Raw genomic sequence first — 26,276 nt, forward strand, 5'->3', positions numbered from 1 at the left:
ACGCAATGACGATAATTCAATCTTCGGCTGTGGCATCATGTCCAATCCTATCCAAGCAAAGAACGTCTGTTGCATTAAAGCTTCTGCAAAAACAAGAAAAAACGAGTCAAATGATAGTTCGAAAAAAAGATGGACAAATAGTAAGGCTTAATTTCAAATCGTCTTCAATCTAATTTTTAGAAATACATACTTATGAACTTATATATATTTTTTTAAGTTGTTTTCTACGTATCTCGATAACATACAATTTTTGTATTTTAAGAAAGAGGTCAGATTTAAGATAATTTGCAAAAATCGATTCTTCAAATATCCGAGTAAAAAGTACTTTTGTAGATCTTCGAGAAAGCGATATCCTTCCTGTACATGATCCAATCCTGAAGTTGTGGCACGAGGTAACATTCAGGCAACTTGGCAAATATGTATCCTTCCGCGGCCATCTTCTTCAATTCAGCCTAAGTGTATATATTTTGGAATGCATAATTCCCTTTTTCAATGTCTAAATGATAAATATTGATGGAAATATACCTTCACGATCGTCATTAAATCCAATTTCTCGGTTGGATGTCTTCCATCACCGTCGTCGTCGTTCACTCGACCAGTCTCACCGACATTCTCCTTTTGCGTCCTCTTAATCATTCGCTCATACAATGCATCTTGTTGCTGACCACCTCCGCCAACAGTTTCCTCGGGATGTTTTATCCTCTCACGAGAGACTACAGCGACTTTGTCAGGTGCTATATCTTGTCCACGTCTTATCTTACCGCTAGTTTCTTTTGCGCTGGGTAAATGCGATTTCATTGATGCCTCAGGCACTCGCTTCTCTACATTCACATTAATCTTCTCCAATTCAGAATTATTCTCGACTATGCTTTTCGATTTTTTCTTATAGCACGTTTCGGGGCAATCACGATATTCCAAACGGGATCTGTCGTCCTCTCCGTAAATCATCCTGAAAGCTTCATTCCTTACTCTCTTCCTGCGTTCTATTTCTTCCTTCAAGGCGGCGTCTTTCTTTGGCAACGGACCCGGGGGAATGTCTATCGGTGACCAATGACGATGTGGAGCGTCCCGCCGGAAGTCTTCCTTGCTCGGTTTCGGCGTCACAACGGGTGTGTGCATCTTCAGACCGTCGACTACTCGCTGAAGCGGCGACATGGTGAAACTCTCCGCCACACCCGTGATACAATACTTGACTTCATCCGCGTATTCGTCCTTTAGCGGGATTCTCTTCACGTCCGATATGATAAATTTCGTGTCCGGCACCATCGGTCTCGAAGTGTCGACTATGTGCATAAACGGTTGCTTCTTCAGAGCCTTCAGCTTCTGTTGGCGCACTTTCCACTTCGCCCTCTCTTCGTTCCGCTCCACGATCTTTCTCTCGTACTTGCACTCGCACACGGGCTTTACCATCTTCAATCTGAGAGGTCTGTAACAACCGACATTAATCGATTCCTTAAAAATATTGTCAATCGCATTTGGGAAAAGGATTCTTCGATACGTTGAAATCATTGAACGAAGTTCAATCGATGAATTTGCTATAACATTTCAGGGTCGCAATTGCACTAAATAAATCTTTCACTTTTCACTAACCTGATACTACGTTTGTTCTTCTTGCCGGACGTCCGATAGGAAACATCATACTTGGGCTGAGTGAAATGTTCCATCAGTGCCGCATCCTTCAACGCCATACTCCATCTTTCCTCTAGTGATTTGGATTCCATCAGCTTCTGCCGAGCTTCCTCAATTTTTATCTTCTGACTCACATCTCCTTTCACAATGCCGGTTCTGTCCGTGCGATTAATACAGCCGCAAGGCTCAGACTTCTTCTGTATCTTCTCTACTAGATTCTTCGGTTCAGAATATTTGTCAACTTCAAGAAACAGTTTCGGACTTTCATCTATAGCTCCGCCGACGCATGTATCGTACGGTGATTCCACTAGATCGTATTCTGGAATGTATTCGTCGCTTCTTCGAGGACTGACGGGCGGCGTGAAATAAGTGACACCGTCGATGATCCTGTTCTCATCCTTCAACTTTGTCCTTCCGTTTGCCTTGCTAGTTCTCTTCCCATCCTTCTTCTCATCCATCAAGCCACTTACGTTGTACATAAGCATTTTCTTCTTGCTCCTGTTCTCTCTGCATCGACATGGTCGTCCTCCGGGACGAACCGCCACCGTCTCCAGAGGATAATCCGGTTCACAGAGATAGACCAGAGTCTTTTTTGCTGGCAACTCCTGTTCCGACTTCGTTCTCCAGCCACAAGGTTCCTTGGAAATTCTACGGCTCTCCTCTTCATCGATCAAAATATCGTCGAATTTTTTTTCCAGTTCAACTGGTGAAGGCTGTTCCCACGGGAGCACCGCTGGCTGGACATCCCCTAAGAGTCCCGTGTAAGTCTTCATCATAGTCTTTAATCTCTCCATCTCTTGTTTTCGACCGTCGACTTGGTCAGCTCTATTCATTACAACTTTTTTCCTATCTTTCTTTACAAAGGCATTTTTACGCATTTTGTCAGCCTCGTCGGATTGCTGTTGTCTGACTGATTTGTCAGTTAGGAATAAAATCCGTCGTTGCTTCTTCATTTTATCCATCGCTCGGAACTTGGAAATTTGGTTTGACAGTTTTGCATCTTTCGTATCCGATGTAATTATTTTAGAAGACATCTGAACATTTTTCTTCCTCTCGTTCATGTTCCCCGCATATTTTTTCTCTTTGTTTCTTTTTCCTTGAGTTCTCTTTGCCGATGACCTCGAAGATACTTTAGAAGGAACTTTTCGATCGATTTCTTTGACCGCAGTGTCTTTGTCAGACTTCTTCAATATTTTGCTCGAAGAAGAGGAGTCGTTTTGCCTTCTCTGCATCTTTGATAATGAGGATACCGCAGGTAACGAAGGGGAGGTCAACTTCAGGCTCTTCTCATAGTCCGTTATGAATTCTTTTGCTGATGGTGCAGTGCGTGCTATGTCCCAAGGATCGCTGTAAGCAGGGTAATCCGAATCAGGAATGAATCTACCTTTCTTCTTCAGAGTCTTCTCCTCTGAAACTTGAATCGGTCCCTTCACTTCGATGGGTTCTGTCCTTTCCTTTCCTTCTTCTCCTTCCTCTTGCTCTTTTATCTTCATCATCCGCTTGAAAGGATTATGCCTGCAAGATTTGTCGCCAGGATACATCTTGCAGGAGTATGCGCCTGGTTCGTCAGGTCTGTACTTCTTCCCCATACATAATCCTTCACCCTTCGTCCAAGGGATGTCGTCTTTGCTCACAGAAGAGCTCACATCCTTGTTGAACATTTGCCGAATAGCGCACGCACAGGGTGGCACATTCCTGGGTTGAAGACCGGTGGTCTGAAGTGCTGGAAGATCAGGTATTTGCGATGGTACATGTACCTTCTCCTTCTGAGCACCTGATATATAATACTGAGTCTTGCCGTTCTCGTTGGTGACGCCGTTGATGATGATGTTCGTTCTGATTTCATCCTGCGAGGCGACCATCTCCAACAGGTTGACCTCCGAGCCTGTTGGACTCGGTGCTGGAGAGTGCAATACCATCGAACCTACAATATACCTGCCACGAAAAATACCCTTCGACATCTTTAGATCGTTAAATTTCCAGAGCATTCTTATTGTTATCAACTTTGACTTTCATCTATAACAAGTCCGGGCTTTATAGAAAATTTAACATAAAACTTCAGATATATTCGAAACAAGAATTATTGCTCACTCGATCTCCTCTTTGTTCTTCAGCATGTTATCGATCAGCAGATACGGCGTCTTCGTTTGTCGTAGCTTCTCGCGAGTCTTCGCGGTCTGCCGACACGAACAGCAACTATCGCAAATGGGCTCTGGAAACACGAGCCTCGTGGTGGCTCGCACGCTCTTGATGAGCTGATCAGCTTCCTTCCGCAACCTCCTGAACTCCTCGTCGACGTTGGACAGCCACTCCTGCCAGTTCCTAGACAAGTGTTCTCTGCCGCTGGGGAAAATTTTCTTAGGTCCATCGCCGAGCTTCAGAACCGCAAAAAACTTCTCGTCGCTATTAGCGGGTGTCACATCGGCGACACCAGTAATCTCGTACGTCACAGAACAACTCGGTGGGTCCTCGGATGCGCCGGCTATTACGTAATGAGGTTCTTTCCCGCCCAGCCAGGACTTTTTGCCCGCTCCTGGTGGTCTCATCATGCCTGATGATTTGTTCCAATTAAATTAGAGTCGCACAAAAGTTTTGTGCTCAATTAAAACTTTATCATAACATGTATTAGAATAGAGTAAGAAATTGCGATAGTTTATATACCGCATATTTTATATTCTACCACCGCTGACTTTTCACCAAGACCGGTAATCATAAAGTCGAACTTCTTATTCTTGTCTGGCGGTCGCTGAACATCGAAAATTTCCGATTCTTTCGTGTACAAATTTTCTTTGCTTGTGGTATTTTCATATCGGTATCCCGCTTGTTGATCGACGTTCCTCGCATCTATTTATGAACCGATGCTTCCATAAATATACTTGTTTATAATACTATTTCTCATCGATCCAACTGTTTTTTACCTCGCTGATCGAAAATTTGTTGTTCTTTCACGTTAGTTTCTACAAGATGTTCGGCATAAATATTTTTCCCTTTCTTTTTATCGAATTCAAACGGTACTTCGTTATCAATGAAAGACTTTCTATATTCCGTGAGTGGTAAATTAACTTTCGGAACTGGTAATAATTTGTATTCTTTCCGCCATCGCTGCAAATCATTTCGGTAGCCGGCCCAATCAGAACGCTTGAACAATTCTTCCTTGTAAGGACAGCTGCTTTTACGTCTTGTTAAACATACTGGTGGTTTTGCTAAAGAGAAATTAATAATGACTACAATATCTATTAACTCAGTTATCAATTAGATGATATTTGTAATAATCAGTTAAATCTACGTTTAGGTGGCAATCTTGGTATAATCACTCCCGGAAGTCTCCTGTGCAATTCCATCACTATCTCTGGCAATGTTAAAAATGCAATGGCCGACAATATTATTCTCTCGTTGCAATCGTAAAATTTTTCTACAAAATAAATAATTTTGTTAGAAACCTGTGTCAGGGAAATGAATTATTTGATAAATTTTCATATTACAATTTTTCCTCTTTATCACAAGTAAAAATATAATGAAATGTACTGTATCCTTCCTCTTGAAAATCATTCCCAGTCAAGATTTTGTAAACTTCCTGCAGAAAACAGACACTATCCAAATTGCACGACGTTTGCAATTGTCTTATAACACTCGGCCTCAATTTGAAAAATGTTGAAATGATACCAATAGTTATTAGTATTGTTTGTGTGCTATTTGTTACTGCCTCCTCATAATCAACACGCATTTTATTTTCTAGGTTCATTAAATTCTTCATCTGTAAATTCACAAAATTTCCCCAGAGTCATTAAACATATTAACTTAACATTTTACATTGAAGGAAGACCATTATATTTTTACATCGTACTTGCTTGGGAGAAAAATCTTGATACCACCGTGGACATTTCAAACATGATACATAACTTTTTTCTATGGATAATAAACAAAATTTGTTTATTGCAATTAACATTAATTCATGAGACTTATTTTCATGTTGAAATGAAAAGACATAAGATAGTTGTTTTATGATAATTTTCATGCATGATTTTCATATATCATCTTGATATCATCGCATGGTAATTGAAATAGATATTACATAATTTCGTTAATTTAAGAATGTTAAAGAAAAAACTCACGTTTTATCTTTGCAATCTTAATTGCTTTATCATAAATCTCATTGTAAATTCTCTGTCTTTTCATCCAGAAGATATCTTTTGCCAATGCAATTTCATCTTCCAGATACCACCTTACTGAACCATCCTCTCTATTACTTTGAAAATAATTCAGTCTACTGCTTTTTAATAGTTGGTCTCCTACCATTGATGTTCTAATTCTGGTAAATTTCCTTTTTTCATGGGTTTGCCAGGGTATAAAAAATTCAACTTGTAATTTAGATATTGGACATTCATGTACAGAAGTTATTGGTGAGGAATTATAAGGTAGCGTTCGTTGGTCATATCTTGTTAATGGATCAAAAGTATCCATGGAACAGCAAAATCCGAATGGCTTCAGTCTTGCTTCTGTTTCCAGTTCTTTTCTAGAAAAATTGATAATAACCTAAAGAACTGTTATAATTTATATATTTAAAAATTATATGAGATTTATATGAGACAAATCAAAGGAAATGAAGATATTTCATATAATTAGCAGAAAAGAATGTAGGAGAATTTAGAATAATTAATTTTCTATTAATTATCTTATATAATTATTTTAATATTAACCAATGTAATATCTACCGATATTTAATATTTACTTTTTACGATAAAGCTGCATACGTATGCTCGAAGTTTTTGAGGAAACTCTCGACATTATGATAAAATTAGAATAAGTAAATTTATAATAAAATATACTTTTAAATTTACTTAGTAAAGAGAAAGAAGTACTTGACAATTTAAGGTTCAGCTATCTTCGGTAGCCATATTGATTATATAACGTCAGAAGCGAGAAATAATAAAATGATATACAGGGTGGGGTGCTGGAATTCGGACAAAATTTAATTTGAAATTCTCGCAATATTATAGTTTCACTGGAGGCGCTAAATAGGTCACATACGTAGGTAAGATGTTCGTAACTTAAAAATGGCAGAACACGTGAAGAATAGTGTAGAATATAATCGAAGAACAACAACCATCGAAAGTCTGTGCGCTGGACGTATACCATCTGAGATAATGAAGTTCTTCGCGTATGCCTGATTAACGGTTTGTGACATCGCTTAAAAGCACACGGCTTCAGATAAGTCTGTAAAAGGATCCGCCATCCTAGTAAGAAAGATTCATATGCGGCAAAGACGTCATGTCGTCGTGCTTCTTTGAAAAGGGTCAAATGGTGACGAAAAAAGTTTATATGGACATCCTGAACACATTGGTGAAGTCCTAGATGGCCATGACCTCAGGAAGGTCGTGCATCTTTTAACAAGATGGCGCATCCACTCACATCAGTCACTTGGTGCAAAATTGGTTGTCGAACCACGTCGAGCTTTTTTGGTCTAAGGACTCCTGACTTCCTCACAGCCTTGAACCTTCTGGACTATTGTGTGTGGCGTTGTTGAAAGGGTTACCAATAAGTCGTGACATTCCAATGTTGCTTTCCTCCGGGTCGTCATTAAGACAACGTTTGCGGCCATGGACCGCGTACAAGCGCTTCAGGGACCGAATCGAGAGGGTAATAGCGCAGGGGGGTTATATTGAGTAGAAGGCTCCGAAAGAACCTCTCAATATGTGTACACAAAAGCATTTTTTTGTATATTTAATAATGGCTTAAATAAATGGTTTTTTTGAAAAAAACTTCTTCGTGTCCGGATTCTAGCGCCGCATCCTGTACAGTAAATTTTTTACGTCATGTAGCTTTATGCTTTCTCCCTGAAAAATATAATATTTCGTAATCCTGAAACCTGTAAAATGTGCGGCAAACTGAGATGTCTGTCCAATATGTCATGTAGAATTGCGAAATAATTCCTGAAGTAACGGTACATTTTTCAACTATACTCAGGCGGTCATGATAGCTATGAATGGCTGAAAAATGTTATTTTAGCCGTTATTTTAGAAATTATTTTACAATTCTATGTGACATATCGGACAGACATCTCAGTTTGCTGCATATTTCTCAAGATTATCAAACTATCATGTTCTTCAAAGAAAAAAATAAACGTAAAGCTATATATTATAAGAAATTTACTGCATGGCATTTCTCACCTCTAACATCATGCAACCAATATGGCTGCCGGAGATAACATATAGAATATATAGGTCTGTATTCTAAATTCTCTAAATTCTCTTTTACCAATAAAAGTGCCTATAAAATGGCTAAGAACCCGCATTTAAGGCACTTTTATCGATAAGAGAAAATTCAAAATACGAATCATAGACAGGAAAGGGGAGTGCTGACACCGAAAATATATCCATGGCTACGTTCCGACATCCACTAATACTGCCAGTACTGAAAAGCTGTAATACATGCATTGAATTACATACATATTGGAATAAGCATGCCTTTGTTCGAGCGATCAGAGCTGTATGAGAGAGATAGTTGAGCGGATATCGTGCTATCCTTGTCTAACTACATATAGCTATCACATGGTTCGATGAATTAAATAAACGTATTAATCATTCTGACAACATTTACCTTTCAACTATATTATACAAACACAGAAATTTTATTTCTTCAAAAAATGATAGAATGATGCTTTTGATACGAAAACGTCTAAAATAAATTCAACTAATACTAGTTTTTACTCTACATCATAGATTTAAACATGTCCATGTCAAGACAAATGTTTTCAGCCATGACAATTAATGCTAAAAAGAGACAGCACAGTACCAATTCAACTATTTCTGTCTGATCGATTGCCGCCATGGTGGGGATATACCCGTGCAATTTCCAATATGTATAGACTCGTATTCAGAACGTGCTTACAACAATGTTAGCTCGCTAACAAGAGATATGAACATTACCAGTATCGTTTATATTGTAAACACGATAATAACGATGTTCTGTTAGGAAAAATCGATAATTATGTACTTTTACCACAAAACATCTACTCAGAGCTTCTAATAAGTTGACTTGTAACGCACTAACATCGTTGTAACAATCCAATTATAAGAATAATCAATTGTGATTAGTCAATTTCTTAAGAATTAGAGCTTAAATTTTTATTGTAGATCCCATTTAAGTCCCAGTCTATAATAGATGTTTTAAGCTTTAAAAAATTGACCAATCGCAGTCGAATGTGAAGAGAATAATTAACTATGATTGGTCAATTTCTTAAAGCTTGAGGTTAAAACACTTATTGTAAACTAGGACTAACAGAAATTATAGTATTTTAGTATTGACAGTGAATTTCGGAACGCAGCCTTAGTTGCAAGAAATAAAAATATACAAAAGTATAAAAGGGAAAGAACAAACTATAGAAAGGAATAATCGTCCTCTGTGCGCTTGCGTCGAAATTGACAGACGTTTTAGGTTATAAACAGTTTGTTTCTCAGCTGTGATGAATAATAGTTAAGCTGCCATAAATGACATTATATTGTGGTGCAGTAATATAGATGTATTGTTCAAAATCCAGAACAATTCGGATAAATTATTCGGATTAACCATATAGTAAAAAGCATCAAAACTATCATTTGACAGTAATCCGTATTCTCAATTCACTTTTATTAATAAAAGTGTTTCTAGAAGTAGCTTAAAAACCATCTGATTGGCTGAGAAACCACATTCAAGGCACTTTTAAAGTAAGTTCAGAAATAGATCAATGATTTCGACGCATGCGTATAAGGGATGATTATTACATGCTACCTTTTTTGTCGCACACAATTTGTGTGGACTAATGATAGGCTAAAAGGTTATTTTTATTAAACGGTTATAATAATAACTATTACTCCGAAGTAACCAATTATTACTAATTAAACGGTTATTGCTCCCGTGAATAGTTATTCGGTCTTGAAATATTGCTCGCGTTCAGCAAAAAAATATTCATAACTTTTAATCGCTGTCACCTGATAGTTATTTAGTTATCGATTAGAGGATTCATTTTTGAATAATTACTGCCTATCCAAAGAAAAATGTCTCTTTGGATTTAATATACATGTTTATTTGACTTGAGTTTTTTTTTAATATAAACAACATAATTTTATATCAAATATCATTTTGGTTAAATAAAATATTGTTCTTTCACTAGAGTAAATCATGTTGTTTGATGGAAGAAACAGTATTATTTTAAGGAAATATTTTGTTTTCAGAAAAAAAAATTTATTTCGTTATATATTAAATATTGCTCCACTGAAACCAAAAATTCTTTAATACTTTTCTAACATAGTGTTACTTCTTTCAAATAATTTATTATTCGTGATAATCATTATAATGTTTGGATGAAAATACAAAAGAAATATGTTATTTGACGCAAAGATATTTATTGTTTGAGAACAAATTTTGTTTATTAAATCAAACTTTCGTTTGCTCTATTCCAAATTTGTTTCAATTAAAGAAATCTTCTCTGTGCGTAGCGAACAAGTTGTGAACGATTAGATAGCGATTTAACAGTTGATTAGGATCTTAAACACTATTGCTTTTATGAAATTGTAACTTGATGAAAATAACCGTTTAGTCCGTTATTTTCTAAACTTAATAACGGCTACAAAGTTCTTTCTCGATAATGGTTATTCGGTAATAGATAACAAAATGACGACCATTAGTGTGGACACATTTTCAGTCCACAGGAGACAAAACAATATTCCTCTTCCATGTCTATATGGCATTTTTTTACTTATTATAGTGTATACATTTACCCTTTGAAATATTGACATACATTTATGAATCAACCTGTATGTTCTAAGAAATAACCAACTTTTAAGACACGTTACAAAAAAGTGATTATAAGCAATACGATTGATATTCGACCACTCGGTGGTATATGTATATAAATAGATAAAAGTTTGAATAAATTCGAAATGACATCTGAGCTTACTTTTTCATTTACAATGCGTGATTGCAATTCGTAAACGGAATCGAACACATCGTTGACATTAAAATCAAATTGTAAATGGAGAAACTTTTTTCAACCTAAGAACGAACCGCGGAAGAAGTAAGTTTTATTCAATTATTTCCCGCGCAAACGCGTTTCGAGATCTGAATATTTTAGTAGATAGGTTGGCGATAGCGAGAGGTCAAAGTGCAGCGCGCACGTTATCCATCTAGAATTTTGTAAATCCGGGGGGAGCAAAACACAGTAGTAGATAGCGTTCGTCTTATAGGTATATAAGATCAGTGGAAACCGGGTGCATTTCAATGCATTCAGTGACGGTGTTCGTACGCAGGCGTAGTTGGTTGCGGTAGGTCGTGAGGAGAGGGCAGAGCGGTAAGTTAGTCGCATTGTTATATCTTCTTTCCGTACATAAAAAAAGATAAAACTTCTTTGTTCATTTTTAAGAGTGATCCTCTTTTTCGTCACGTGTCGTCCCTCCTGTAATACTTGTCGATCCGCATGAAGACACGAGTGTGTGCCTTTTTCGCCAAAAGCTACCGCGTTATCTCGCAAGCGTGCCTGTGAGAGATATTAAAAATCTGGTAAACTTTAGATGCGAAGTATTGAATAAAAATTCAGAAAAACGTGCCTTGTGCACAATAAAACGTAATTAATCGAATTTACTGGATTGAATGAGCGATGATACGCTTACTTCAAATATTTCTCAAGATTAGATTTCCGGAGAAACACGTGCGTTTTGGAAGACAAAGAACTGATGTGCGTTTCTTCAGCTTACAGTTGTAGAAATTTTAGAATTTGCGAATGTTCCAATATCTAAAAATATTCTTTGAGCTCACCGATAAACGTGTTCTTTAATCGCTGAAGTATCAACTAATGAATATTTAGATGTATATTGTTCTCTGAGATGTTGAATTTTCTAAAACTTCTACGACTGAAAATTGAAGACACAGATATTGGCACTTTTTCTTGGCTTGTTAGAGCTGTTATGACAACTTAATCTGTCTCAACCATTACTCAGAGCCATTGCTCTGTCTAAGCCAGATCGTTGTTAGTTCAAGTCAATTTAAGCCTATTTAAGTGTAGCTTATATATATATATATATATATATATATATATATATATATATATTTCATTTCAAATGCAGGATTTACAAGAGGGTGCTCAAGCTGTCAATCAATCAAGCATCGAAGGATCAAATGATGACCCTGAAACATTAAGTGATCCTGACCAGGATACTATTGCATCACTGCGAAGGCAGTTGTTCTTAAGAAACAAAAGATTGTCTGCTTTATATCGCAGAAGGGTTTCATTCTCCGATGCATTAGCAAGCGATAATGATCAAAGAAGAAATGCATGTAATAATGTTGCAACAAATCAAACTTCCAATAATTCTTGGTTAATACTGAACAATAATAACAGAATTGAAAACAGGGAGTTTCAAGACAGACAATCTCACAGCAAAAGAGAACAGACATTTACTGTGTCCCAAGAAAATGTTACAACCCCCAATGATTTAACATTTATCATCAAACCACAAACAAATAACAATATTAATCTTGAGTTACCAAAGGGACAATCATTGATAGTAAGAGGTGCGACGGTTACTCCATTGAAAGAGAATGTTGTAAATTCTGTTCATTCATTAAGTAGTACAAGGACAAATAATAGAATAAAAAAGGAGAATAAAGAAAGAAAGCCTTTCTCTGTTGAAGGTCCATCTGCAGCAGTTTCATTGGGTCCACGGTATCTTGCTGAAACAAATAACAGTGTTACTTTGTCTCAACCTCGGCATCATAGTGATATCATTGCACCTGTAGGAGAAAAAAATGTAACACATGATACTAAATTTAAAGAAAATTCTCTAATTGTTAGTCAATTGAATTCTGGGAATTTAAGCAAAAGTAATCAAAGTAGTATCGTGTCTCAAGAAAAGAAAGCAGAAGATACAACACAAGAAAAGAAAGAAAATATAAATAAAATAGAAAGTACATATCACAGGAATATTCATACAGAATATATAACGAACTATTTGAATGATAAAACTTCAAGTGATAAAACTGATATTTCACGTCGAAGTTTGTCTCCATCAGTTATTTGTAAACCAAATAATAGCAACTTAATTACATCGGAAGCTACTGCTAATACTGCTGAGAAATCATTTGAATCTCCAAATTTCGATTCACAGGCTGGGAAAAAGTTAAGTGAAAATTCCAACGAAAAGCTCAATAACCAACTCACAAGACAGCCTTGTAAGCAGCCTGGTGATCCGCCTGGTAGCCAGCTCAGTGATCCACCTAGTGGCCAACTCAGTAACAAGCCCAGTGACCAGCAGCCCAGTAACCAAGCGAATAAATCAACTATTGGTTCTATATCTCAAGAAGTACACTTACAGTTAGCACTATCAAACGAAGACGAGACACATGTGTCCATACCAAATGTATTAATACCTGTGAAAGCAAGGAGAAGAAAAGAAGAAAAGTGCAGTCAGCAGAAGTTGGTGAAATTTTCAATAAACGGCGTTGAATATAACATCGACAGAATGAAGAAAGTAAAAATTGCGATCATTGGAGCGGGTGCATCTGGCATCGCAGCTGCCTCAAGACTATTGCAAGAGGGAGTAGACGATTTCGTGCTATTAGAGGCTAACGATAGGATAGGTGGCAGAATAAACACTGTTAATTTTGGTAAATAACGATCACTCTAACTTTGAACATATATACACTCAGAATATAATTTTATCCGCAGAAGTGTCCGCAGTAATTTTATCCTACTTGAGAATAATGTATTTGACTCGCACGTTCCTTTTATAAAACATGCACCTTTCCGTTTATAAAAATATCTAACTTTAAGATTCTAATCTAGGCAGTAACGTGGTGGATCTTGGAGCTCAATGGGTACACGGTGAGACAGGAAATATAGTAAATGAGTTTGCTTCCAAGCATAATCTTCTGGGCTCATTCTGCACTTTCTTCAACCCCAGCAAACACGAGTTTTTCACCATCAGTGGTGAAAAGATACCTAAGGAAGAAAGCATTGAAGCTCTCACGATTTATTACAACATGATGAAAGAAGCACCTAATGAACTCGGCGAGACCGAAGGATCCTTTGGAGATTATTTCAGGGAGAAGTGAGTAATTTTATTATTTCTCAGGCTTGAAGTTATAGATTTGTTGGGTTGTCTCGTGGTAGGGAATTAACCAATAGATAAATCCAAAACATAAAAAGAGATGAGAGATGGGAGGTAATTAAAAGATATCACAAGATATAACATGAGAGGGAAATGCACATGTTTCAACACTATACACTATAACGGTCATATGATGAGATTATTCCGTTAGTTCTATCGGAACCTAAGCGTCTTCGGTTCTCACGTCAAAACTTATGCAGAAGAATATTGTTCACAAAGTCATCGATGTCACTTTCACGAAACCATGCTTGTAGTGTGGGATGTAGGCTCGCTCGAACGACAATATAAACATCCTTATCGGGCACGATGCATCTGATAAGAGGAGGAAAAGCGAGTCAACAAAAGAATGCGTTTTAATCTTCCCACGTATTTCCGCATTAATCTCACGATGAAATTTGAATAATATTTCATTGGAGGATATAGATATACGCGCGTATACACACGCACCTTACGCGATTGTTGCAGCACTCATTCGCCACATACTCGTACCTCAACAAGGAATATATGTACTTCAAGTACTTCGTGTCCAAATGATTATGTATCTTTTCGCTTGCTTTCGCGGGGTTATTTACCATCTCGATGTATCCTTTGGTTAGTATCGGTATAATATAATCTACCTGAAAGATAAAAAGGTACATTGATCTTTTACGTTTGAACAAGTTGAATTCCTGGATGTGATCTCAATTTAATCAAGAATGAGTCAACTTACCTGCTTGAAACAGTCGTCAATAAATTCCTCGGCGCGACTATAAACGCCTTTCTTTTGTTCTTGTAATATGAGCACACCTATCGGCGGCTGCTTGGATCGGAATATCTTCGTGATACATTCGACGATCGCTAAACCGTCCCCCGCGAAAGTCAGCATGACTATGCAGCTGTACTTTTGTTTAGTATGCTGATACGATAAAAAATCACGATTACGTAATAACACGAAGAAACTTTTATTCTTTTACAGCAAGTTTTCGGAAAATCCTTTAATTTGAAATTTAACAACCTTCTGTTGATCATCCTGTGGTATGCTTCTTGATTCGCTTTCTCTCGCCGCTCCAATCTTGCATTGTTCTGTCAATATAGGACTCAACACTAATGGTGCTCTTGGTATATGCGTTGGTTGAATTATTTCCAATTCTAAAAACGTCAAAGGAATAATTAGTTTAAGGCTAACTAATTAGGTATAATCATTGCCTGCGTTCAGCAAAAAATGTAGCTCAGTAAGCGTTTAATGATTATTGTTTCTGATTGGTATATTCTTCTGGATTTGTCAAGAATATTCCAGTCACAAATAATAATCATTAAGTGCTTACTGAAGTTTCTTTGGCCCTTAGAACGACTGACGTGTACTTTTAAGACAACGTTTTATGCTTTTGATCTTCGTCTAAATTAGTATTTTTTAACTTTTTTTTATTATTATACAGCGGTTTATTATCAATTATAAATAAAATAGCTTTTAAGACTCGAAATATAAAAGAATCATTGTGCGATTTCAGCAGAATGGTTGACTTATAATTTTAAGACTATGCTTTATACTCGAAATCTTTATCTCAATTATTATTTGTTTACCTTCTCCTTTTTTTTTATTATGCAACAGTTTGTCATCAGACAAAACAAACAAAACAGCTTTTTAGTTTAAGACTCAAGACACAAGACAGTCTTTATACATTATTTAAAGACAAAAAACTCAAAGCATAAAACATTATCTTGAGCCGATAAGTCAGCCATTCTGCTAAAGCCCTTTCTCTGTTGAACACAGCCATTGTAGTCTTAATATACTCGTCATTCAGATTTGATTTATTATTCTTTTATGTTAGAAAAGAATAACTGCCACTGTTTACTTAACCATCGGCGGCATCTTGCGACAGAGCGCTGGCTAAATTATGCATGTAATCCTTAATCTCACTTATTACGTCGAACCGCTCTATCTTTTGCAAAGCACTCAAAATTTTGTCCATTGTCGCATCCGGAGACTGCACGTAGGTAAGAAGCACGTAGTACGTCGGGTCTTGCAGTCCCTTGAAATCGTAGTCTATACACTGAACGCAACGAAACGATATTACGGTATCATTATTCCATTTTAACATCATAATTAATATTGATATTCCATTTAGAATGAAACACGAATACGTGTGATTTAGCGTGCATACTTATCAACAAGCATCGGATTCCGTCGGATATCTTACACGTATCTGCTCCATTGTCAAGCCCATGTGCGCTGCAAACTCCTGCCATCCGTTGTAGATCTTCCCTGTTGCCGTGGAACTTAAGAGTAAGCATAGCTTCTGCAGCGTAGCTTTGCCAATGTGCTCGAATAAGTACGCGGCATGGATGCGCGACGACTCTCTCTGGATGTTCAAGGTGACAGTATCCAAATTCGGCGGACCATCCACTTCGTTTCTGAGTTTCTCCAACTCCGGATCGATCTTCCTAAAATATCACGCCCTTTGTCATTTTCGTGTGATGATGTCTTAACACGTGCGAGCACGTGAACACGTGAGAGTAAAAAACTTCTCGTCGCTCGAAAAACCAATGACAATGTGTAAAATTAACACGAGAGTTTTAACAACTGTTGCTTGTTGTAACCTTACCTCTGCGCAAACATTTTGCTGCGAGTTTCATTAAGGTTTGTCACGAGTAATTAAAGCGATCTCGCTCCATTTTTACTGTGATTTCTCCTGCTATGGATTGTTGAACGATGCGTGTTACACAAGCGTCATGTTAGTGTAAATAGAACTCCCGAAAATACATCCAAAATATCATTCCAAATTTATAAGCATGAACTCCTCCCGAACATGTCAGAATACTCGCCATATGCTGTTAGTGGCAGCCAGTGTCTCCTCCCCACTACGACTCGGCTCAAGGTTGATGATGATTCACATTTGATTCTTGCCCGCTCGCTGTTTGAATCGTAGAGGAGCACGCTCAAATTTCTGTCTTCTTTTAACACACAATTTAATTTTATATATATAATATTTGTAAGTTATATATATATATATATAAAACTTACAAAATATTATTAGGATAACTTTAAAACGAGATATAAGTGCGAATTTAAAGAAACGAAATATTGATATAAAATCTAAAGCAAAATATAGACATATAAAATTTCACTAATAATTAGCAATAATCTAAAATTTGAAATCATCTAAATAAATCCTAGCTTACTATCTATACGTGTGATGTTTTTTATATAAATATTCTTGTGTTTCATTCTCGGATATTATCCGCTGATGCATTGATTGCAGCTTTTACAAGAGTTATTCGGAAAAGCCTTTCGTTAGTCGCAATCGTGCTGCTCAATTTTTCTCTTGGATGCAAAAGGTGGAATGTTCCGTAGAATGCAGCGACTCATTGTCCGACGTTTCCGCCAAACGTTTGGCGGACTACTGGGAGTGCGAGGGCGATAGTGTGCAGAATTGGAAGGATCGTGGTTACAAAACTCTCTTCGATCTTTTGATGGTAATTTTGATTATTCGATACTATCGAGCCAAAAATGTAATACTAAGTATCTTAATATTATTGTTTCAAGTAAATTTTTCCCTTAATATTTTCTATAGTCATCTTTGTTTTTTATTAATATCCATAGAAAAAGATTCCGAATGCAGAGAATAGCTTGCCAGTGATGGAGAAGATAGAGTTTAATAAAGTCGTGACAACTATTGACTATAGTTCCGAGGAAGGCGTCATAGTGACGACCAGTGACGGTTGGAAGTACATCGCGTCGCATGTTATTTTCACTGGGTCTCTCGGTGTCTTAAAGAAGAAACATTCCACAATGTTCGTGCCATCTTTGCCGTCGAGAAAAAAATGCGCGATAAGGGTATAGCGAAAGTTTCATTTATCACTGCGTTTATACGGCAACGTTAATTCGATTTAGTAACAGTTTCGTAGTTAATGAAGTCTTGTATCTGATTGGTATATCCTTTTAGATTAGTATATCTTTTTAAAAATATATTCCAATTAAGTGCAAGAGTTCATTAACTACGGTAGTTATTAAATCGGATTAATGTTGCCGTGTAAATAAAATCAATGACAGTTTCATGAAAAGAAAAATTATGCGTGATATATATATATATATATGTGTGTATGTGTGTGTGTGTGTTAATATCGTTCTATCAGGGACTATGTATCGGAACAGCCGACAAGATCTTCATGGAATTTCCACACAAATGGTGGTCAGAAGATACCGTCGCCATCAATTTGGTCTGCCTCGAGGAGAATAAGAAGTTGTTCTTGCAAAAATACGGCGAAGTATGTATATTCAAGTGCAATCAGGTTGAAAAAGACGTCTTTCACTTTCATACGTTCATTGTTCCGTCAATTTCGTTAATCCCTTGTTTTTCAGGAATACCGTTGGCTCTGTGACGTGTTCTCCTTTTACACCGTTGATTATCAGCCGCGCATTCTGTGTGCCTGGATTGTTGGCAAGTATGCTAGATACATGGAAACCTTATCGGACTCTGAAGTGACCAATGGATTGTATTGGTTATTGTACGAATCAGTCGGGAAATATTATAACATTGTACAGCCAATAAAGATACTGAGGTAATTTCCTGTCATAATTAATTATTCTCGAAAGAAAGTACTAATCGTTTCCCTTTTTGAATTCTTAGGTCCAAATGGTTCACAGACGAACATTTTCAAGGCTCATATACCTTTCAAGGCATGAATACCGAAGACCTGAATGTAAAACCGAGCGATTTGGCTGAACCAATTGTAATGAACGGAAAGCCCGTTAGTAATGATTGCAATACGTAACATTTTTTTTCTTAGCAATATTAATGCTTATAACATTATTATTAAATCTTATTTTTTTCTCGACTGTCCGTTCAATCATACAAGATTAACTACAAACACTCCAAAACAAATGCATCATTATGGATTATAATATGTAGGTGATACCGTCGATAACGTCCGAGAGATATTGGTTTTTTTTCCTCACTTTTGCCTTATTCATATATTTTTTCTCTCATGTGACTATTAAGTGTTGGCATGGTCGATTAAATGCTATTTTGAGAGACTGTTGACCTTCAAAGAACAATACATACAATTATGATATTAGGTAATTCTTTTCGCCGGAGAAGCCACACACGATCATTATTATTCCACTGTGCACGGTGCTGTGGAAACTGGTTTCCGCGAAGCAAATCGTTTACTTGATTTCAATCAGAGGTAAGATTATATTTAATAAAGCAATATTTGAAGCCTGTTATTAACTGCGCAAAAACATAATGTGATAATGTTTGATAAAACGGCCGTTTGAGTTATCTCACTTCAATATTCGTTTTACAAAACTTGGATTTGCATCTCAAGATTCTTGTGAAATTACTTAAAAGAACTCCGTTGAGATCTTCTCTTTTACATCTCTTCCACTTCTTTTTTTTTCTTTCATTGCTTGTGAGATCTACACATTTTTTTTTCAAAAAATTCTACGAACACTTTCTACTTTCAAATCTGAAATTGAACGAAGAAGGGACTGAAGTATTGACTCTATAATTTACAAGAGACATAATGCGTTGCAAAAACTCTAACGATCTTTTTTCGCCAGCATTGCATGATTTCGCGTGTTGCTTTCTGCTTGTTAGTATATTTTGGTTGTAGATATTTAATTTTGCATGAAACTTGCAAGTAAAATGGAAGGTTTCTCTCTTTACATTGCTATTGTTTTCGAATTTGTCGCATCCGCTGGCTTCAAATCTTGCAGATATGGTTTTGCAATTATATTTTTATTGATTGTGCATGCTCTTTCTTAGGCGGGTAAACTCACATCTCTAACTACACATCCCGCGTAACGAACGGATTACGGTAAACTATAAAATACGCTTGCAACTTGCGATGACTACAACAGGTATCTTAAAAGCATGGACGATCATGGAACTTATTTGTAAGATGACAGAGAGAATTTTGTACAAAGAGCGTATTTTAAAGATTGTAAGATAATTATAAATATATAACGCGTATCATTGAGAATAACTTACTGTTATGTAAGAGGAAAGTAAGATATTATTCGTACTTGAGAATTTACTCGTAAATCTTATACCGAGAATATATGAAATAATGTAGTTGACAGTTAAATATGTCGTCTATAGTAAAATATTCATTACTGTAAACACTTTGCAGTCATTATCTTCGAACGAACAACACAATAAAAGTTGCCTTGTGCAATTATATTTTACCTATAAACACGTTTGTTTAAAAAAAATGGTGTGCCTATAAAGATACTTTTCCTCAATTTAACAAAAAAGAAACAATGTCTTCAACTTTAGCCTTGGATTTTTACGAGCAATTTGTTGAAAAATATAAAAAGGACTGGAAAGGACTTAATACGGATATATTATATAGGTTCAACAATCTGTGATCTTCTTGAAGAGGTTATCTTTGGTAACACATGTTGTCTTTATTGCACGGCATGTGCAAATTGCGTCAAGCAGTAAACTCGATTCTATCATTGTATGTTTTGCATTTGTGTTTTGTCTATCTCACTTTCGGAATAGCTCATTATCACCTCTTGAACTATCATTATCTTATCACAGTAACACTATTATACATATTACATAGATATTACATTATTATCTTCGTCAAACGCATTATCTGAAGAATTCAAATGAGATTCGTCGTCAATGCTTTCTATTGTATTACTCCTTCCTTAATATAAAAGCTGTAAAGACAATAGCGACGACAAAAACAAAATAACGGGATAGAAAAACACGGATAGAAATATGAAATTAACGGAGCGAAGGCGGATAATTTTCGAGGAATTGTGAAGATATAGATTTCCATCGTCCATTGGATTTGGATCACTAGCGGGAAAGCTACTTCATACGCATAGATGTTCGAGAGAAATACGACAGATATAGTCGACTACAATGTAACGTTACAATTTTTGAGTGAGAAGAAAATTTAAACGACACTTTGATGTGTATTGATGTCTTGCCGCTTGTTAGTCCGTTTTGTCGACGGTTAAATAAAATAAATAATATTGTTGGCGAACTGACTTTAGCTGGAACCCGACTTGTATAACAGGAACAGTTAAGATCTTATGCCAATCGTTGCAGAATGCGCAACTGCAAAGTTTTATACGAATAAATACGTATTAATTGCATATTAATAACTTACAAGATCACAGAAACAGAATGAGCGATGGTTCACCTGATATTTTATAAATTAACTAATTGACGTAGAACGCGCGATTGCTTAGATCAACTGGTCCACAACGTCAACAACATACATATAGGCGAGAATGAGCAGGCGATGTACGATGCGTACAATGAGAGGACGACAATTGTGATAGTAGGCGCAGGAATCGCAGGCATCGCTGCAGCTAGAACACTACAGAATGCAGGATTGGACTTCATTATCCTCGAGGGTATCGTAAAATATTTATTAAGAATTCAATACAATTCTCTCATTGCCTCGTAACATCTATGTGCACATAATAATGCGAAGTTTTTGCCTGTTTGAAACTACTTGGCTGAAAATGGTTGTACGAATCGATGATCTGAAATTTTCACCAGTAGATTCTCTTCTATAGCTCTATCTAATAACTGATGATAACTGCGAAATAAAATGTATCGAATTATCCTCGTATATTTCACAGCTGAAGATAGAATCGGAGGCAGGATTCATTCGGTTCAACTGGATGACGGCTGGATAGAACTCGGGGCGCAATACCTGCACGGTGACCAGAGCCAGCTGGCAGAATATTGCCGCGAGAAGGACTTACTGTCACGTTTCTTTGGCACGGACGGCGAAGGATTGTACTTACGTGATAATGGATGTACAATTTCGTCGGGCACAGTCTTGGCGTGTGACGTCAACGATGCCATACACGACGCTCTGCACAGCAGTGAGCAATTTTTCAAGCAGAAGATTGAGAAAATATCCGACGGTGAGAGTGTCGGTACCTACGTGAGAAAGAACTTCGACAAGTATTTGTCCGAATGTAACGATCCTCCGCCAGTTAGAAGAATGAAGGAGGAGATCTTCGATTTTAAAATGCGGTATCTTCAAGTGGACAACAGCTGTGATTCGATGTACGATTTGTCCGTGAAGATGTGGGGACAGTATGAGGTAAACTTGACATTCATTCATTAAACACTACGCATTAAGAAACTAAATAATATTATAATATACCCAGCAAGCACAGACAAAATATAACTGATAAATAATATAAGAGTAACACGTAATGTAACGATCATCACATCTTATTTATGTTGATATAGTCGAGTTTGCGTGCACAATATAACTGTGTTTTAAAACTATTATATTATTTTATTTGCGAGTTATATGACACAGAATAACTAATAAAGCGATATAACTTAAATATAACACATTATATAACAAATGTAATGTTTGCTTTACTTCTATGTTAGATAATATTTGTTATATGTAGAGGGGTCAAATCGTTCGTTAGATAACATCCGTTTCTCATACTTAAAATATGATGTGTTGACGTTTATGAAAACGGTGATCATGATACGGTGAAACTCGTGATATCCACTCTTTTAATGAAGTGGCACATTTTTGCATCAACAGCAATTACCGTCAATACACAGTGAACACTAAATAAACTGACAGTAACATAATACCAATATTATAATTTCTTACTCAACAACATAACTATTCCGCAACACGCGCGTTATATCGCATTTATATTGTTGAGTAGGAAATTATAACATTGATGTTGTGTTATTGTTAGTTGATGTTCACTGGGTGGTAACAGTCTCTCCCGCGGAATTATCATTTATAGTGATGGGAGTGAATAAATTATCCGGACGCTTTCCTTTAACCTCAAAGATTAATAAATAGTCGAAAATTAGTGCAACTTACATTTTTAACTTATCTTTTCTCATGATTTTTGTTACGTTAATTTTACAACAAATGTTGAATCAATTACGAGTGTCATTTTGTGCATATATTTTTTTATCTTCACGTATACCGCAAATATCTTGGCATGCGATTTTTCGCTTCTGATGTCGTCATACAAGAACAATCAAAGCGATGACGCAAATCTTTAATTGACACTTGATGGACAACTTATAACCGTCGCAATCAATTATATACCTATAATTGCAAGAAAACAGATAATTTATATTCCAATCCAATCCAATTATATTTATATAACTGTAACTTCAAATAAATAGAAAATTACAACTAATATGTATATTGCTTGCAACGTTTACGTTATATTACATGTTACATTTCGTTATATTGCAACAATGTAATCGTTATATATTTGTATTTACTGGGATATGTATTAACTATAAAAACAACAGGCTGTCTATTACTTGAAAAAATCTGGAAAACCTGGAATTCGCAGGAAATTTGTTTTTATCTGGAAATTCAGGGAATTCTCAGGGAATTTTATTAAAAATCAGGACATTTTAAATGGACATTTGACTGCAAGCTATATTATAGCATGTCATTCATAGACAAATATTGTGTGATTTACTGAATTTTGCTTAATATTTTCTTCATTAAAAATCATAGTAAAAAAATAGTTCTGGATTTTTCTACTTGATTTTTGATTAATTTCAATTAGTAAAGAATAGCGCTATATAAGTCATAGACTTATTAATATTCTGTGTATATATACATTTAAGATTTTTTAATTTTCTACTTAATATTTAAATATTAACATTTCTTTTATGTTTATAATAGATTCTTTTTTGTTATATATCTACATAAATAATTTAAATGTTTAATTATGCTCTGATATTTGGAGCACACTGATTTTACGACTAATTCAATATTCAAATTTTTGTTTTTTGTATCGGTTATGTATTATATAATTTTTTTGCTAGTAATGTTTTAAAATAAAATTTGAAAATTGAGAATTGATGCAATATAAAATATTAATTTTTTTAGAGTTTTATAATTTCTTCCAAAATTTTAAAAATTTAATCATTGGAACTCTAGCGATACTTTATTTTATTTTATGATTTATAAACTTTTATGAGTAGAAAATTTTAAGGACTTTGCACAATAAGTATATATTCATTTGCAAGATGTATTTAAAAATACTTTCATTTTACTTGGAATTTTTAATAAAGTTTTAATAAATTTTTAATAAACCCGGGAAGCCACAGAATTCTCAGAGAATTTTTTTCTGAGGTTTGAGTAGACACTCTGAACGACAGTAGTGATAACGACATCGATCTTCCGTAGATCGCCGGCAAGGACAAGTACCAGATGTTCAAGGAAGGTTACGTATCATTATTGGACAGTCTCGGCAAGGACATAGCCTTGGATAAGTTTCGGCTGAACTGTCCCGTAGAATCCATTCACTGGCGCAGTTCCATCCCCTCTCAGAGGGATTCAGCGATCCTCGTAAGAACCCGCGAAGATAAGCGAATCTTATGTGACGCCGTGATCGTCACCTGCTCGCTCGGTGTTCTCAAGAGCTGCCATGAGAAGATGTTTCACCCACCGTTACCGTTCCGTATGAGGTGCGCCATCAAGAATCTCGGTTTCGGGGTGGTCAACAAGATCATCCTGCGTTATGATCACCCCTGGTGGTACGCTCCCGTGACCGGCTTCCAAATATTGCCGATCCACGACCGGCCTGAGATGCCACCATTGCCACAGTGGACTAAGAATATCACAGGATTCGATGTTCTGCCAAATCACACGTCTATATTGGTAGGATGGATCTCGGGGGAAGGAGCACGCGCTATCGAAAGTATCCCCGAAGTGACGATCGGATTACATGTCACGGCGTTGTTGTCGCGATACATGAATCGTTCGATTCCACCGCCGACGGATTGTTTCAGAAGCAAGTGGTACGCTAATGAGTACATTAGAGGTGGTTATTGTAACATTACAACAAGCTGCGAGAACGAAGATGTATCGACGTGCACGTTGTCCGAGCCGATCTGGGCGGAAGTGAAAGACGAACCCTTCACCCAGGTGAGATTATTGCGCGAGACATCTCCGAGAGGTCTGAGTTTTTGTTCCTTACTCTGAGGCTTCGCAATCCTCCCAAAAATTTCGTATTAAGGCTCAGTTCTCGGATAACCATATTAATTTTATGACGCCATAAGCTAGCGGCAAACTGAGATATCTCAGTTTGCCGCATATTTTACAAGTTTCAGAATTACGAAACTATTATGTCTTTTAGAAAAAACTAAAAAGATAAAGTTATATGTCGCAAACTTACTGCACTTCTTTGCCGCATATTTCACAGGTTTCCGGATTACGAAACTTGTTTTTTTTTTTATTTTAGAGAAACCCGAAAGATAAAGCTATATGCCGCAAAAAACGTACTGCATGTTATTTCTCGCCCATGACATCATAAACTAATATGACTGCCGAGAGTTAGCTGAGCTTTAAACAATTGGTCTGTCCTTTTTAATTGAACTAACTGCACTAGTTCAAGAAATTTACATGAACATTGAAGCGTACATACGTGATTCTCACGCTTCATATTTCTCGAACTCTATATTTCTCGAACCAGTACAGCTAGTTCAGCTGAAAAGAACAGACCAATTATTTCACAACTGTGCGAATGTTTTAAGCTTTTGTTCATCATTTCGCTATAGCCAACATAAAGCTACAATTGACCAAAAAAAGATTGATTTTATGACGTATTTAAGTGATTTTTTTTTCTCTTTTATAAATGTAACAGATTCCGGTCCTAATGTTAGCCGGCGAGGCTACACATGACCGTTACTTCTCAACGGTACACGGAGCTTACGAGACCGGGATTCACCGAGCCAAGCTATGTTCACTGTACTACAGAAAATCCATGTAAATATGTTAATTAATGCAATAGAATTTCGTTAACATGTGTTACGCAACGAGGTATCTTCTATTTATTGCGAAGTTGTTTAAAAACGAGAAATTTGTGTCCATTGTACACGTGTATGTCATTTGACAATAGTTATGCAAGAAGAATCCAATTCACATCGAATACGTTTCGTAAGAACGTTTCGAGAAAAATGAAGATGAAAACTTAATACATAATTTAAAAAATATAAATAACACGGAAGTTCTTCACGATCATTCAAGAAGTCAAGCATATATATTTTCTTCTCTTTAAAGGTGTTCATTGACAAGCTTAACCATTAAAAATTGGCCATTAAAGAAGATGCAAAAAAGTAAAAAAAAATGGTAGTAAAAAATGGTACAAGTAGTAGGAAATAAAAATAGTTTCTTGATTAATTTTAAGTGCCCATAAGGCTTGAATCCCTTTGTTTTATATAGAAAGACGTACAAGCTACTCACCGGTAATAAAATCTCAAAAATTACAACTTTGTAGATTGGATCCTTCTTATATGTATCTACGATTTGCTCTGTAGTAATTCATTATTGTCTCGACTTTTTACTACTGATTGTAATTAATTATCGACTCGGTTGCGCGCGCATATTGTCTCGGTTTAGTTAGTTATTATGCGACTTCGATTTCTTTCACTTCTACATCTGCGTCGTTTATTAATTTTCATTTTCCACTTCGAGAACACGTCACTTTTGCGTGTGTGTGTATATATATATATATATATATATATATATACA

The 26,276-nt window shown here is 36.2% G+C and overlaps 2 protein-coding genes across 4 annotated transcripts in view; one reads left to right on the top strand and one right to left on the bottom strand.

The window, feature by feature from the left end:
• LOC106746142 overlaps window positions 1-26,276 on the top strand; it is a 37,125-nt gene that overhangs the window by 8,665 nt on the left and 2,184 nt on the right. The window contains exons 2-14 of one of the 2 annotated variants that reach the window (XM_014622381.1): window positions 11,727-12,174; window positions 12,295-13,266; window positions 13,445-13,709; window positions 17,009-17,222; window positions 17,350-17,583; window positions 17,883-18,014; window positions 18,109-18,308; window positions 18,377-18,497; window positions 18,826-18,935; window positions 20,945-21,129; window positions 21,361-21,833; window positions 23,931-24,671; window positions 25,390-25,511. In XM_014622381.1, coding sequence (XP_014477867.1) covers window positions 11,727-12,174; window positions 12,295-13,266; window positions 13,445-13,709; window positions 17,009-17,222; window positions 17,350-17,583; window positions 17,883-18,014; window positions 18,109-18,308; window positions 18,377-18,497; window positions 18,826-18,935; window positions 20,945-21,129; window positions 21,361-21,833; window positions 23,931-24,671; window positions 25,390-25,511 — 4,217 coding nt within the window. Of the gene's footprint in view, window positions 1-11,726; window positions 13,267-13,444; window positions 13,710-17,008; window positions 17,223-17,349; window positions 17,584-17,882; window positions 18,015-18,108; window positions 18,309-18,376; window positions 18,498-18,825; window positions 18,936-20,944; window positions 21,130-21,360; window positions 21,834-23,930; window positions 24,672-25,389; window positions 25,512-26,276 lie in introns of both variants that reach the window. The other variant, XM_014622380.1, reaches the window with a different exon arrangement.
• Window positions 13,528-16,696, bottom strand: LOC106746147. 2 transcript variants are annotated; one of them, XM_014622391.1, is made up of 8 exons: window positions 16,352-16,696; window positions 15,947-16,190; window positions 15,607-15,799; window positions 14,764-14,897; window positions 14,479-14,664; window positions 14,217-14,386; window positions 13,954-14,081; window positions 13,528-13,600 (listed from the first exon to the last, which is right to left on the bottom strand). In XM_014622391.1, the coding sequence occupies exons 1-7, from the start codon at window positions 16,363-16,365 to the stop codon at window positions 13,955-13,957; spliced, it is 1,068 nt and encodes a 355-aa protein (XP_014477877.1). In that variant the 5' UTR covers window positions 16,366-16,696; the 3' UTR covers window positions 13,528-13,600; window position 13,954. The 2 variants fall into 2 exon arrangements, with proteins under 2 accessions (XP_014477877.1, XP_014477876.1); XM_014622390.1 differs by lacking the exon at window positions 13,528-13,600 and having other exon boundaries at window positions 13,846-14,081; window positions 16,352-16,695.

The sequence above is a fragment of the Dinoponera quadriceps genome, unplaced genomic scaffold (assembly GCF_001313825.1).
Source record: "Dinoponera quadriceps isolate SergipeBrazil2010 unplaced genomic scaffold, ASM131382v1 scaffold1739, whole genome shotgun sequence".
NCBI lineage: Eukaryota > Metazoa > Arthropoda > Insecta > Hymenoptera > Formicidae > Dinoponera > Dinoponera quadriceps.